The 14,392-nt window shown below is 36.9% G+C and overlaps 1 protein-coding gene across 3 annotated transcripts in view; it reads left to right on the top strand.

Moving 5' to 3' along the window:
- LOC120774506 (CUE domain-containing protein C354.10) overlaps positions 1-14,392 on the top strand; it is a 43,764-nt gene that overhangs the window by 23,332 nt on the left and 6,040 nt on the right. For all 3 annotated transcript variants that reach the window (XM_040104186.1, XM_040104188.1, XM_040104187.1), the window contains 2 exons: positions 5,167-6,462; positions 6,526-6,761. In XM_040104186.1, coding sequence (XP_039960120.1) covers positions 5,436-6,462; positions 6,526-6,761 — 1,263 coding nt within the window. In that variant the 5' untranslated portion in view covers positions 5,167-5,435. The remainder of the gene's footprint in view (positions 1-5,166; positions 6,463-6,525; positions 6,762-14,392) is intronic.

Here is a 14,392-nt window from a genome sequence, read left to right as displayed (position 1 = left end):
TAATTCTCAAGTGTGATTCACGCACTCAAATCAAATATTGAAATATATAAAAAAGCTTTAAGGTCAGCAAGTTCATTAGAAAGCATTCACACTGGTGAGCAGCCTCTAGCTAGCCGCTTGAATGCGCATTTCTACTCAAACAGCGCCAAAGGTAAATTTCTATTTACATTTTCCTCTAATTTTCAGTATTTAGCATTATCGTGCCTTTTTCTGAGCTTACAAATGGCAACAGTGTTGTGCCACTTAATTTTAGCACAACAAACAACAACATTTGTTTGCCACTTTTCGGTGCGTTTGCCAAGTGACCTGTAGGAACAGCGAGGCGTAAAAAATATTATAGTTATTATGACAAGCAATATTATAAGCGATCTTAAGCGAGTTTTTGTAACAAAGACAGGGTCTTTGAGTTAAAAAAAATATCTACCACTTTGTTCATTTTTTTACGGTTAAACGTCGTACTTCCCTTTTACTAGAGCGTTTTTGTTTTCTGGATTTATAAACAATGAAGATGATTCATAATATACCCCTCTTGAGCTATTGTGTTGTTTACAGCAACCCTTCAACTTTTCGATACCATTTTTGTAGTATAATTTGTCTTCTGTTTCGAAATAGGTGTCAGTTTCGATGATTCCCTTTTCAATCGACAAAAATTTCTTTCCAGCGAGCATACTTTTGAGATCTGAGAACAGGAAATAGTCGCTGGGAGCCAGATCTGGAGAATACGTTGGATGCGGAGACAACGCGGAACCCAATTCATGGACTTACCATGGCTTTAACTGCTTTTAACACGGTGAATTGTCTTGATAAAACATCACTTTCTTTTTCTTCAAATGTTCCTTCCTTTTTCAACGATTTCCTTCTGGAAACGGTCTAATAACGCTATACTCTCCTTTCATCTTCAAGATAGATAATAAAAATCATTCTATGCGTATCCCAAAATACAGACGCCATAACCTATTCAACCGAATGTTGCGTTTTCCATGCTTTCGAGCGGGTTCGTCGTGTGCAGTCCACTGGTTTGACTGTCGATTGAACTTCGGAGTGAAATGATGGAGTCATGTTTTATCCATTGTCACACATCGATGCGAAGCCTCGGATTGATTATTCTTTAACATCTCCAAACATTGGTCCGAATCATCAAGTTTTTCTTGTTTTTAGTCAAAAGTGAGCTCACGCGACACCCACTTTATACGGAGGAGCTTCCTCATAACCAAATATTGGTGAATGAACATACATATATATCTTATGTCCATGTCTCGAACAACTTCACTTTACGGTCATCCAAAATTATATTGTGGACCTTTCCGATGTTTTCATCGGTAATAATCTCTTTTAAGCATCCACTGAATTGCAATCTTTAGTGCTAATTTCATCACATCTAAACTTAGCATACCATTCTTTGAAGATTGATTTTCATGGGACAGTGTCCGGAAATTCGTCATCAAGTCGAGTTTTTGCTTTTAAAAAGCAATATTTTGTCAACAGGCGAATTTCTGTTCTATCCATTTTTTCACAATAACAAAAGTTACTTCACTTAAAATGATATAATTCACAAACTAATCCGGCAGCTGTCAAATTTATACACGAAGGTTGGGTCTAACTAAAAATAATATTTTTTAATTGTAGTAGCGACATCTATATGTCAAGCCGCCCCAATGGACCTGTTATTCCTCTTTCACTGAACCGAACCTTCTTTTTACAGAAAATTTACTTTGGGAAAAGTATGGAAAAAATGTAAAACAATATGTCTATTTTCCAGCAACAACTACTTCCTTTACACTTTTCAATCCCTACAGGGTAATTTCATAACCACAAGGGAATGGGCATTCACTTACATCGCCATACAATATGTCTATATATACTTATACACCTTGTAGGTATATATGTATTTATTTACACATTGAGTGCCTTCGTTTGGCGCTATCATAGATTCTGTGATTCTGTGGTAAACAATTAGATAATGTTTACAAATTCGTTGGCAGCGAAAGAAACGCGCGCCAATCTGTCGGCCTGATGCAGTCTCCGTTGGGTGTAATGGTATTGACAAAGGCGCAAGCCACAAATATATAATTTGTTTACGTAAAAAAGATACTTTTTTTTGCTGCTACAGCTTTCCGCCGTAAGCAGATTTTTTAATAAAAATCAAGTTCGTTTTTCGACAAACGATCTGGAACATTTCTGGCACGTATTACATAGGGGCGATATACATACATATAGTATACGTATGTAATTGTGGTATATGTATTTACTCGTATAATATTCTACATAGTACATGTGTTTGTGTGCGTGTTCACTTGTAATTTCTGTGTGCAACATGCTGGAAGCATTTTGTGTGTTCCAAATAATTAATTGAAATTTTTGAAATTCGAAATCATAAATACTTTCTCGCATACAAATTTAGACTGTTTCAATTATTTGTTGATGTTGCAATGTGTGTCAGGAAAATTTACATATAATTTTATTAACATTCCACCAAATGAAAAAAAAATATGTATATGAGTAAATTAAAGTTTGTGCCAATTCTGAAACATTAATGGAGAATTTTTTTTTGTAAAGTTCAGTATAGACTTCAAAGACTTTGAAAACGCTCTCTGCAACTTAAAGCATTGAATTTTGGATTCTTATTTCATATCGAGTATATATTTGAATTAAAAATATGTTTCTTTATTGACCTTTGATTACTCATACGACATGTTGACTCTTTGAGCCAGGAGTTTTGGGAAATAAATCCAAATAGAATCAACCAAATATTAAAGATTTTGATGTTAATTTTATCAGCCATTCAGAGTTCTAAACCGGAACCCGGAAATTGACTTTAACAACTGTTTCGAGGATTGGAAAAAACGTTGGCACAAGTGTATAAGAGCCAAGGGAGATTACTTTTAGGAGGACGACATAGATTTTAAAGAATAAATGAAGAATTTTAAAATTATGAACAAAGTCTTCGCATTTTTGGTTCATGGTAGTAAGTCACTGCATTTTTCGGACATCATCAGGTGCAGGGGTTGAATTAACCACATAGTAGTAAAAGGGGTTTCTAGAAAGAAAATACTTCTTAATAGTTGGTAAAAAACTCAGTTTAAATGAAGTGAATGACTGAAATTTCAAACCATTTAATAAAGCCAAAATACTTACAATTTCCGTGTTTTGTTTGAAATCTAAGCTCTATGCTTCTAAAATGCATTAGGATGAGCCTCTGATCAAATTTGACACGGACTGACAAAAAAGTAACACGTAATCTCGTAGAAGAGTTTGAAATCTAAGCTCTATGCTTCTAAAATGTAGTAGGATAAGCATCTGATCAAATTTGACGCGGACTGACAAAAAAGTAATACATAATCTCTCAGAAGAGCGAAGACACTTGTTTCGTGTTTGTCTAAAAATTTAGTCACAAGCATGCTAAAAAAGGACAGCGCAATATCGTTGTAAAAAATGCAACGCTGCCATAAATCCGGTGATTTTTGACGAATTGCTTCACGTAGACACCTCAAAACGAGCAATTAAAGTAACCGTTTGAGCCTGTGGAAAAACTAATAGCATTACGGTGATGCTTGATCAACTTTGTCGTGTTTTTTTCGGTTGGTCTCGGTTTCGGAGCACTATTCGTTAAATAGGATAGGATAGGATTCGATGTCATATTCACAAACTCTCATCTCATCACCAGTAATTATGCGTTTATTTGTAGGGTTCTCAGCTACGTTGTCACGCAGCTCTATTGTGTTATCTACTCAACATCGTTTTTGCTCAAGATATAAGTATTTTGGTCCAGGTCTAGTTTTGGCATACCCAAAACTTTAACTAAAATGGGTTGAGTCGATTCATCAGATATGAAACGAAACACAAAGATTTTCAAACACTGATTCTTTAACTTTTTCGATAGTTCAATTTCGTCAGTGTAAATAGAGCAGTCCGACTCAAAGTTGATCAGATGACATATCATGCCTAATCTATACATTCTAAAACAATTACATATTGTAATTCATAGTCGCGAACTATCCATCTGCTGCAGTTATAGGATATGTCTGCCATAGAGGTAGCTGTACATCTACTGCTCCGTGGCGCTGTATTCAATTTGTAATGACTATCCACTCCTATAGTAGGGAAGCAATATTAGCCTGGAGTTCGCTGACAGTGACCACACTCCTTATCTATAGCATCGATTTATTACATGATTACACTGGTTTGGGTGCCTCGTATTTCAGGGAACCATAAGGCTATTGAACTTACTAAGTCAGGTACTTGGGTCACAATAACTGCGGAATGGCAACGGATAAGAGCTCGTTGGATTCTTGTGGTTCACTAGTGAACTGTTGGGTCTAAGCTCAGCAAGTGTTGATCAACTATCAGGACCAGTGTAAATGGTAAGAGGCACTCAGCGAAGTTCGCCTTTCAGTGGTTATATCAGTTCTAACTGATCACTGATCAGAATTTTTAATCTAACCGGATGTCAGCTGTAACAATGGTTTAAAATAAAATAACATAGAAACATCTGCACAGTTCCTCCTTGAATATCCCGCTTTTGCTAGATCAAGGAAAAGAATTTCGGATGTCATACTTTTAGACATATGTATATGTAAGTGAAATAGAAATAAGACATAAGTTCATCAGGGCGATTTGCCGATGGCTGATATCCAACTAAAGGAGTTTTCTTTTCGTCTGAACTCACAAAGGGCTGTACTAAACAGTCTAAGCGTGATCCCTTGTCATGTTGATGGATTAGCCGTCTAACCTTAGCTAACTTAAAAATTTCCAGATAATTAGGAGTTCAATAAATCTAAATATTCGATGAGATTTTTGTTTTATTGTAAGCAATATAAGCTTTTTTTGATGATCACTCTAATACAGGAATATACAAAAAGCATTGCTAGTATTTTCTATAAGAAGGAACACCCTAATGTTGACATTTTGTCACAGTTGTAAGGTTTAATAAATTATAATTACACAATCGAGGCGTAAATAATTTGGGCTCATGCCATTAAGTCAACAAATTTGTCGATAAAAAACTATATATTTACTACTTCATATATCGCTTAGTATGAATGTGGAAGCGTGCTGGAGACCTCATGTTACGGTGCTTTTCACAAACCAATTTTAATATTTGCTATAATTCATATTGCGCTAAAAAATATAATCAGTTTAATAGCTTTGAGTTATTTCCCATTTCAGTGTTAGCACACACACACCAACACAAACACATACAACTGGAGTGAAAAACATATGTACGGACAATTGCTTTGGGCTTCATAGTTCAGTGCGCGGTAATGAGCTGAGTTAATTAGCAGCTTACATATAAAATTCATACCTGAACACCAACACTCACACAGGCACACACATATGAATTAATAGCTGAGAGAAGAAGAAGAGACAAATAATATACGGAGTTTAATGAGAACCTGACAAAACGGGCCGATACGAGTCGATACAGTCGCGACATTATGGAAGTGTATGACGACAGGCCGGTGAGTGTCTACGACAATTTGAAAACGACGCCGAACAGCATACACACAAGCACACCGAAAGCCGTGAAGAGAGGCAACAACACAGTGCCGTCACCAGCCGCATCGCCATTGCCAACACGCAGACCAACAGCAGCAGCAGCAACAACAACAACGGGCGGAACCACCGCAGCGAATAGAGCAACTAGCTCACCCATTTACGCCGATATTGCATTCAAGTTTAATGACAACAACCAACAACTAAAAAATCAGCAGTCACAACAGCCACACCAACAGCAGCAGCAACAACAACAACAAACGCTTCCGCGCTTGACTCAGCAATACGTGCAGCAGTCGGCCGCACAACCGGTGGCGTCAAACTTCACTGACCAAGCACCAACAACAACAGCAACAACACAAAATATTGCAACGAACACAACGCTGCCAACACAGAATAGCAACAACAGCACTAACAACTACACTAACAGCAGTAATCAGCGGTTAATACAAGCGAACGCGTCGATTACATTGCCAGCCCCGAGTCCGGCGCCCGCTTCTGCACTAGCTGCCGCTCAAGCGCCAATCAAAGCTATTGCCACAGCAACGCCAGCAGCCATGTCAACAACGACAGCGGCGTCTACGGTGGCAGCGCCTAGGAATGCAAGTCCGGCACAGCGGCCGCTTAGTCAACACTCACAATCGGAACTATACGAAGCCAGTCAGAGTATAGCTGCGGTGAAAGCCGCATTAAATGATGCTAAATCGAAATTTTTCGGCTTAAACGGTTACGCTCAAGATCATCCACACAACAACACGTACAGTGCTAATGAATCTCGGCCGCTGCAGCAAAGAGCCGCCGCCGCGCCACGCCTACTCATCGACAATCAATATCCAAAAGTACAAATCGTGACAACAGCCCCCACACCGCCGCCAAAGAGTCAACCCAAGTATCAGAATATACCGGAGAATAGCGCCATATTCCGCAATAACGTCGAGACGCCACCCGAGTTGCCGCCGAAGCCACCAGGTGAGTTAATGCGTGCCATAAAATTTTATGTTCAACTATTTAACGCCGTTTAATTATTACTAGTGGACGCTGTGGCGGTGCCGTCCAGAATGGCTGCCACAACTCTGCCCACACAAACCGATGGCGCCGTGTCTACAACACCCAACTCAGCTGCGTTCTCAACTAGCTCAAGGCAATCGAACACGCCGTCGCCATCGCCATCAGCACCATCAGATGCGGCCAAGGTATCGTTGTCATCGTCTCATGCAGCCTACAAGCAAATACCGCTAAATGATATTGACACTACGCAGCCATCACAAGTGAGTAAAAGAAACCATGTAGGTCTGCATTGATATATGATGTGTCTAATTATGGTTAGGAGCTCAGTTTAGGGTGTAAGCTTAAAGCGACAGTAATGATAAGCGGGAGACTTTTTGGAATCTACACGTTCTAATCTTAAATATAACCTTGTCTCTGTCAACTGTCATATTCTGTAAAATATTCTGGTTAAGTTGTGTGGATTTTATAGTTGACAGCCAAATTCGATGAAAATTTAAGGAAGTCAAGGCTATGCGACCATGTTACATTATTTATTGCATTAAAGCCTTGTATCGTATTATCTTGTTAAACACTGTAAAGATCTACTTATGTGTTTTATTTTCGATCAAGTATTTGACGCCCTCAGGCTGACCAAAACGACTTGCGAAAAGTCACAAATTATCTGAAAAATCCCTAATAATAAGATGATGACAAAACCTATTCGAAAATATTTAGGTCTCATCCAGAGTGATGACTATCAACTCAGGTAGTAGGAAGCGACATTGGCTTTGAGATCGCTGGCCGTACGCTAAAGACTAGTGAAGGGGCCTTTATCTGTGGCATCGAATTATTTCATAATTAGAATGGTTGTCGTACTTAACAAGTCAGGCGACAGCTGCAGACTGGGAACGGGTGGAGACTCTGATGGCTTCTTGCGGTTCACTGCTGGGTGGTTGGGCCTAAGGTGAGCGCAGTTGGCAAATGCTCATTTGAACGTTGCTTCTGGCTCAGCTAAAATCGCTATCAGTCTACTGAGTTATTCTCGTTCTCAGCAAAGTTCATATTCTAATACTTGGAGGAGTTTTAACAAGCAAGCAGGTTGATCAGGTTATAATAATAGTCCATTCTCTAATGTTCCGCCTTTGTCATTTCAAAGCTTAAACATATATGTAGCTCAGATTTCATTCCTTTAGACATCCAGCTGTAATGGAAAGAAAGCACCAAATAGATATATGATGGGTTCAAAACGCTTTGTCGTGAGTTAATATCCAACTGCAGGAACTTTTGTCTGGCTTCATAATGGACTTTACAGAACAGTGTATGTTAATTTGGGATCTAATCTAAACTGTCTGCTCTGTAAACCAAACCTAAGCTAACTTCGTAGGTTCGAATTCGAATCAAATCATACATCAGTTCTATTTATTAGCCACAAATCCGCTCGTTATTTTTGAGTTTAACTCATTTGTTAAATGTTTAGTTGTGAACAAAGTTATGTAGTAAAATTAATATTAGAGACTATACTGAAATATAATCTAAGAAGTTTGCTATCTCTCCATGTTATACATTGTGACAAGAAATTATAAATAAAACTCAAAATATTTAACTATTCATCAATATTTATTTTGCCGCTTTCAAAGTAATCCCCATCAGATGTAATCCACTTATGACAACGATTTTTCCAGAGCTCGAAACATTTTTTATAAGCATTTTTTGGGATGGCCTTCAGCTCCTTCAAAAAGATTTTGTTTTATCTCTTCGATCGCCTGAAAAAGGGTTCCACGGAGCGGCAATTTCAGTTTGGGGAACAAGAAAAAGAGAAAAAACACACCAATCCAAATTCGAAGAATACGGTGGTTGATAGATGACATTCATTGCGTTTGGTCACAATCGCGGCTCGATGCGATGTTGCATTATCATCGTTTTAAATCCATGAACTGTTCTTCAACAATTCCGACCTTTTTCGAGGGATGTTCTCATGCAAACGCCTTAATATGCCTAAATAAAACTCCTTACGGCCCGTCTGTCTCTCCGGAACAATTCATGATGCGCCAAACCACGAATATCGAAAAAAATTAGAGCATCACCTTGATTTTTGAGCGACTTTGGCGTGGTTTTATTGGTTTCGGATCGTTTTTCAATCTCCATTCCCATAATTGTTAACCTAATTGCATGTCAAACTCACAAACCCATGTCTAACCGGTAGTTATTATGCTCTCCATGAATATGAGATCGGAATCCGCACAATCAAGCAGGTTCAAAGTGACATGATTACGGTACTCTTTTTGATAAAAAATCAGCTTTGTCGGGCCGAGTCAAGCAAGAGCGCGTTTCAAATATACACCAAAATCATTCAAAAGGACTCGCGAGAGGTCTCGAACTCACCTACAATCTCCCCGAAGATTTTTCAGCACCATATCCTTCTCTTTCGAAATATCAGGAGGTCGAAGGTGATACAGAACGAGGCATGTTTTAAACGATCTGTCGACCGTCTTTGAAGACTTTGTACCACTCGAAGACTTAAGTTTTTGATAAAATTGAATCACCATATACCTTTTCCAACATTTTTTATTACAAATTGTTTTTTCGAAATTTTTTTTCATTGTAAAAATCGCAACAACCTTTTGAAGTGTAGCGACTTAAGTAGCTGCTGTAAACAAACTGGTTAATAGATCGCGCTGATATACATTTTATACCCTGAGCAGGGTATATTAAGTTTGTCACGAAGTTTGTAACACCCAGAATGAAGCATCGGAGACCCTATAAAGTATATATATATAAATGATTAGTATGTTGAGCTGAGTCGATTTAGCCATGTCCGTCTGTCTGTCTGCATATATACGAACTAGTCCCTCAATTTTTAAAATATCGTTTTGAAAGTTTGCAAACGTCATTTTCGCTTCAAGAGGCTGCTCATTTGTCGGAACTGCCGATATCGGACCACTATAACATATAGCTGCCATACAAACCGAACGATCGGAATCATGGGCTTGTATGGAAAACTTTTGCATTTCACAAGATATATTCACGAAATTTGGTAAAGATTATTTTCTAAGGCAACAATGTAATCTCCAAAGAAATTGTTCAGATCGGTTAACTATAGCATATAGCTGCCATACAAACTGAATGATCGGAATCAAATGCTTGTATGGAAAACTTTGGTATTTGACGTGGTATCTTCACGAAATTTGACATGGATTACTGCTTAAGGTAATAATATAATCTCCGAAAAAATTGTTCAGATCGGATTACTATAGCATATAGGTTCCATACAAACTGAACACAAAGTTACTAAAAGAAATGCACCTGTGAAGGGTATATTAGCTTCGGTGCAGCCGAAGTTAACGTTTTTTCTTGTTTTGAAATATCATTTACCTGGGGAACTTAATTTCAATTTCCGTGTGCTTTTTTGGCACAATGTATACATAAATCAAACTAAATAATTGTACTCTACACTATATCTATAAATTGTTATTATTAAGTATTAATAATTGTGGAAAATATATTAACTCAATCACGAAATTATTCTATTTCAACGAGTTTTTTAACAGACGCTAAGTAAATTCACACATTATTCACACTTTAATTGAATAAAAACATTAATTTTTATACACATTTCCTGGGTATAATGTATGCTAACAAGTACAATTTAAATAATTATTATTAAAAATAAAAATATTCACATTATTTTATAAGATGTATTTAGATACATGTATGAATATGAAAATACTGAGATTGGTTATTTATTTTGGTGATCTAAGTGTCGAAAAGAGAATACTGAACAATTATATTAAGTCCGATTCTTATAAAGAAATTATGAAAAATAATTCACCTCTGATTCTTGTATCTAAAATTTTTTACCATACAACAGTTTCCTTATAATGGGTTTTTCAAATTCTTTATTCCATTCATTGCCATTATATTTGGAACTCGATTTCTCTGGCATGGCCACCACTGTTCGACGGTTTTCAAGCATAAATCGGCCTATATTGCTGCAATTTCACCTTAAAATATTTGTAGGAAGTTTGTCAATCGTCGCTGGCATAGACCATGGACTTGACATAGCCCCACCGGACCATTTCGTGAGATAACACGTTCACTAAACCTGGTTTTTAATAAATCAATTGTGACATTCGCTGTGTTGCTTATGTCGCCGTCCTGTTGAAACCACATATTTTAAAAGTCCATATCATTCAATTCGGTTCAAATATATTCGATTATCATTAAGCGTAGAGATTCCCATTCATATGGTGGTTCGTGGAGAACGTGTGGATTGCTGCCTCACCAATAACGCACTTTTTGCTTATTGACGAAGCCATTCAACCAGAAATGAGCCTCATTGCTGAATATGATTTTTCGATGAAATTCCGTATCATTTCCAAGTTGTTACTCAGCCCAATTCACGAACATACGGCGATTGTGGTGGTCAAGCGGCTTCAGTTCTTGTATCAATTTGATTTTGTAAGGATTTAGGCCAAGATCTTTTCGCAACGATTGAGGCCGACGTGTGAGAGACTGATTTGGGTCTTCCTCAATTGATGCGCTAGCGGCAGCAATATTCTCGACACTACGGGCACTTGTTTGTCTCACTAGCACAGGAACATATTCTGCTAACTCTGTGTATTTTCTACTAGACGCTCAATTGTTGATCTGACAGGACGATTAAGATAACTATAAATTTGAATAATTTCGACTCATTGTTGGATCGTATATCTTTCCATGATGAAATGGCAAACCTTACTGAAGAGAGATTTGAAAAGAGCGGGGTAAAAATATGACGTCGTTTGCTGCCCCCATCTGTCTACTTTTGTAGCGTCTTTATTGGAAACCCCGTAATGATGGGTCAATAAATATGATTTATGTGTAATAAAATTGCATACTTTTATTGATCGTTATTTTCAACGAACAGTATGCCTTTGTCAATGATTTTCCCCATAGCAACATCTAATTTGGGTGGGAGTTCCACGACAATTACACTCCTCGAAAAATATCGTCTCATCGTTCGTTCTAAAATTGCTTTAATTAACCGAAGGCATTCTTGGAATTTAACCACAAAAATTTGATACAAAAATTTTAAATATTCCAAAAATATTTGTGGTTTAACTAAATTATTGTGAGGAAATACATTCGTAAACAGCAACAACAGTAAGCAATGTTAACTTATAGCACACTTTAAGGCGCCCTGTTAACAGTAGAAATAAAAACGATGAGAAAGAGAAGTAGCCGTAGTACTTCAATAGTCTCCAATTTTTAAATTATTATATTAATAGTTTTCATTGTCATTATTTTAAATAATAAATAATAATAATATGTTAATGTCTCAAATTCTGTAGCTTGAGATCAGACGTTTTCTTTTCATCAGCAAACCAAAGGTTGTTTGTGACTTAACAGAGTTATTTTTAATAACAAACAAATATACTGATATAAGTATAGTATTATAATATCACTAAGCTAAGTATCTTCATTGAAAATTGTTACAACAACAAATGCAATACATGTTTTGACATGATTTTCTTGTAACAAACAACAATTGTTCTTTTTTGTGCGTGCTTTGTGTCAGCGCTGTTATCACTTCGCGTATCTTACACTCGCATTCAAGGTCAACTAACTCATTAACAGCTGTGAAGATCAGCTGTAGGCCACCAACAACACTAACACAAATACCTGTGACCGCTGCAACAACAATGAAATGGCAAATCGATAACAATTACTGCTTGACAAATGTAAACAAAACTACATTATCTTTTTGTACAAATAATACATTATATATTAGATATATACATATGCATATAGTATGTATATATACATAAATATACATATATTTGTATACACCCACTGTTTGTAAACAACTTAAATCTTAAAACTTACTATAAAAGGTCCTTGCTTTTCTCAGAATAATATTAGTAGCATTTGAACCGCGCTTTTAACATCAACAAATCTGAATTCGAAACCAAGGAAAATGGAAAAAATAAGCGCTTTCTTTAATTGTTTACTACAAATTTCGCTGGCATCGTTTATTGTAAATTTTTACATGCAAATATCAATCGTGCTGCAGAGATTTCGTTTACTTCGTATAAAAATTTACATAGCTGAGCTCCCACAACGTGATCAAATACTGGAATTAAGCACGAGTGAGTTTAAACGTTTCGATAGTTTACCGTTACGCGCAGCCCCGGTAATAAAAACATCTTACTTTGAAACGCCTAAAAGTAGATATCCACTAATGCGACTGCAACATGAAATATGTAAGTTTCGTGGACGCGATTGCCAACATTACAGAGGAGTTCGCAGGCGCCTTGAATTGTAGACATGTGAATTACAAATTACAAATAATACCGAACTGGAATTTTATGTTTACAATTCAAATATTTTTACAAAAAATATATTTAAGTTAATATTTGTAAATTATTTTAGTTGTAAAAAATATATTTTTATAGTTAAGCAAATATATTTAAGACTTCAGATAAAGCAGTTATGAGTGGTTTTGGTAATGGTTTCTAAATGAAACAAAAGTCCAAAATATTTATTATGAAAATGTATCTATAGAACTTTATCAAAAACAAGCTATAACACAAACAAAAAATTTAAATATATACATAGATATAAGTTCCTGAAAAATCTCGAAACAGTTCCAATTCTTGAAAATAAACGTAAGACTGCTAACGACTAAATTCATAGAATTTGGCTTGTCAAAACAAAAAACTAATCCTCCATTTCGAGGTTCCCTAGTTTTTTAACGAAAAAGCACAGAAACTTTAAATTTAATCGGGAATGTTTATTATCATTCGAAAGAACCTTATTTGACATTTAATTTTTGAAGGTTATCTCTTTGAAATGTTGGCCGCGGTTATGTCTCAGATGGTTCATCCGTTGAGTTGACTCCAATTTTCGATGACTCGTTCGAGCAATTCAATCCACGCGTGATGTTTTGCTCTAAGGCAGGAATTGAAGCGGGATTGTCGGCATAGACTTTAGACTTTACATATCTCCACATTGTCATATCACATGATCTTGGTGACTAATGGATCCGCCCAAAATCCCTCTCAATAAATCCATTGATTGATGTGATTTATAGGAAGTGACGTCGTCTTGATGAAACCAAATTTGGCCGAGTTCACGAGCTTCAATTTTAGGCATAAAATAGTCAGTTATCATTTCGCGATAACGTTCAACATTGAGGGTTACGTTCTCACCGACATCATTTTTGATGAAATATATACCGATGATTCCACCGGCCCACAAACCATACTAAACCGTTATTTTCCTGTATGAAAAAGCAGCTCTTGAATTTCTTCATGTTGCCCTTCATCGGAAATGCGCCAATTTTGCTTGTTGGCATACTCATTGAGCCAGAAATAGTCCTCATCGCTGAACAAAATTTGGGTTGAAAACATCTGGTTTTCTTAGAACTTTTCAAGATCTCATAAACAGAGGCGATATTGCCTGGGAAAGTCGAGCGGTTTTAGTTTTTGCACAAGCTGTATTTTGTAAGCTTTCAATTTTGGATATCGACGTAAAATGCGCCGAGTCGTTCCGTACGTCAGTCCGAGTTGGAGCCGAATCGACTCTTCACGGTCTTCGTGTACACTCCCAGCTACGGCTGCTATATTTTCTTCACTGCGTGCTGGAAGTGGTCTATTCGGTCGAATATTAGTCAATAATGAATACTGGGTCTCAAGAATTGTAATGGTGTTGCGAATAGTATGCTCAATAGGCCGATTATGTCGACCATACGTTGAGCGAAGTAAGTCTTTCCATGATGAAATGCCAAACAATACTGAACAAAAATAAGAATACAGCTTGACACAGCTCACGCGTGATCTTTCCAAAAAAGCTATTGAAAGGAGTTCCTCTACTTGGAACACCAATTCCTTTCTTTGTGAGCTGAGGCATTTCTGCCTTACTCTTCTTTTTC

Source organism: Bactrocera tryoni, chromosome 4, assembly GCF_016617805.1.
Source record: "Bactrocera tryoni isolate S06 chromosome 4, CSIRO_BtryS06_freeze2, whole genome shotgun sequence".
Classification (NCBI taxonomy): domain Eukaryota; kingdom Metazoa; phylum Arthropoda; class Insecta; order Diptera; family Tephritidae; genus Bactrocera; species Bactrocera tryoni.
This window is presented reverse-complemented; position numbering and strand designations above follow the sequence as displayed.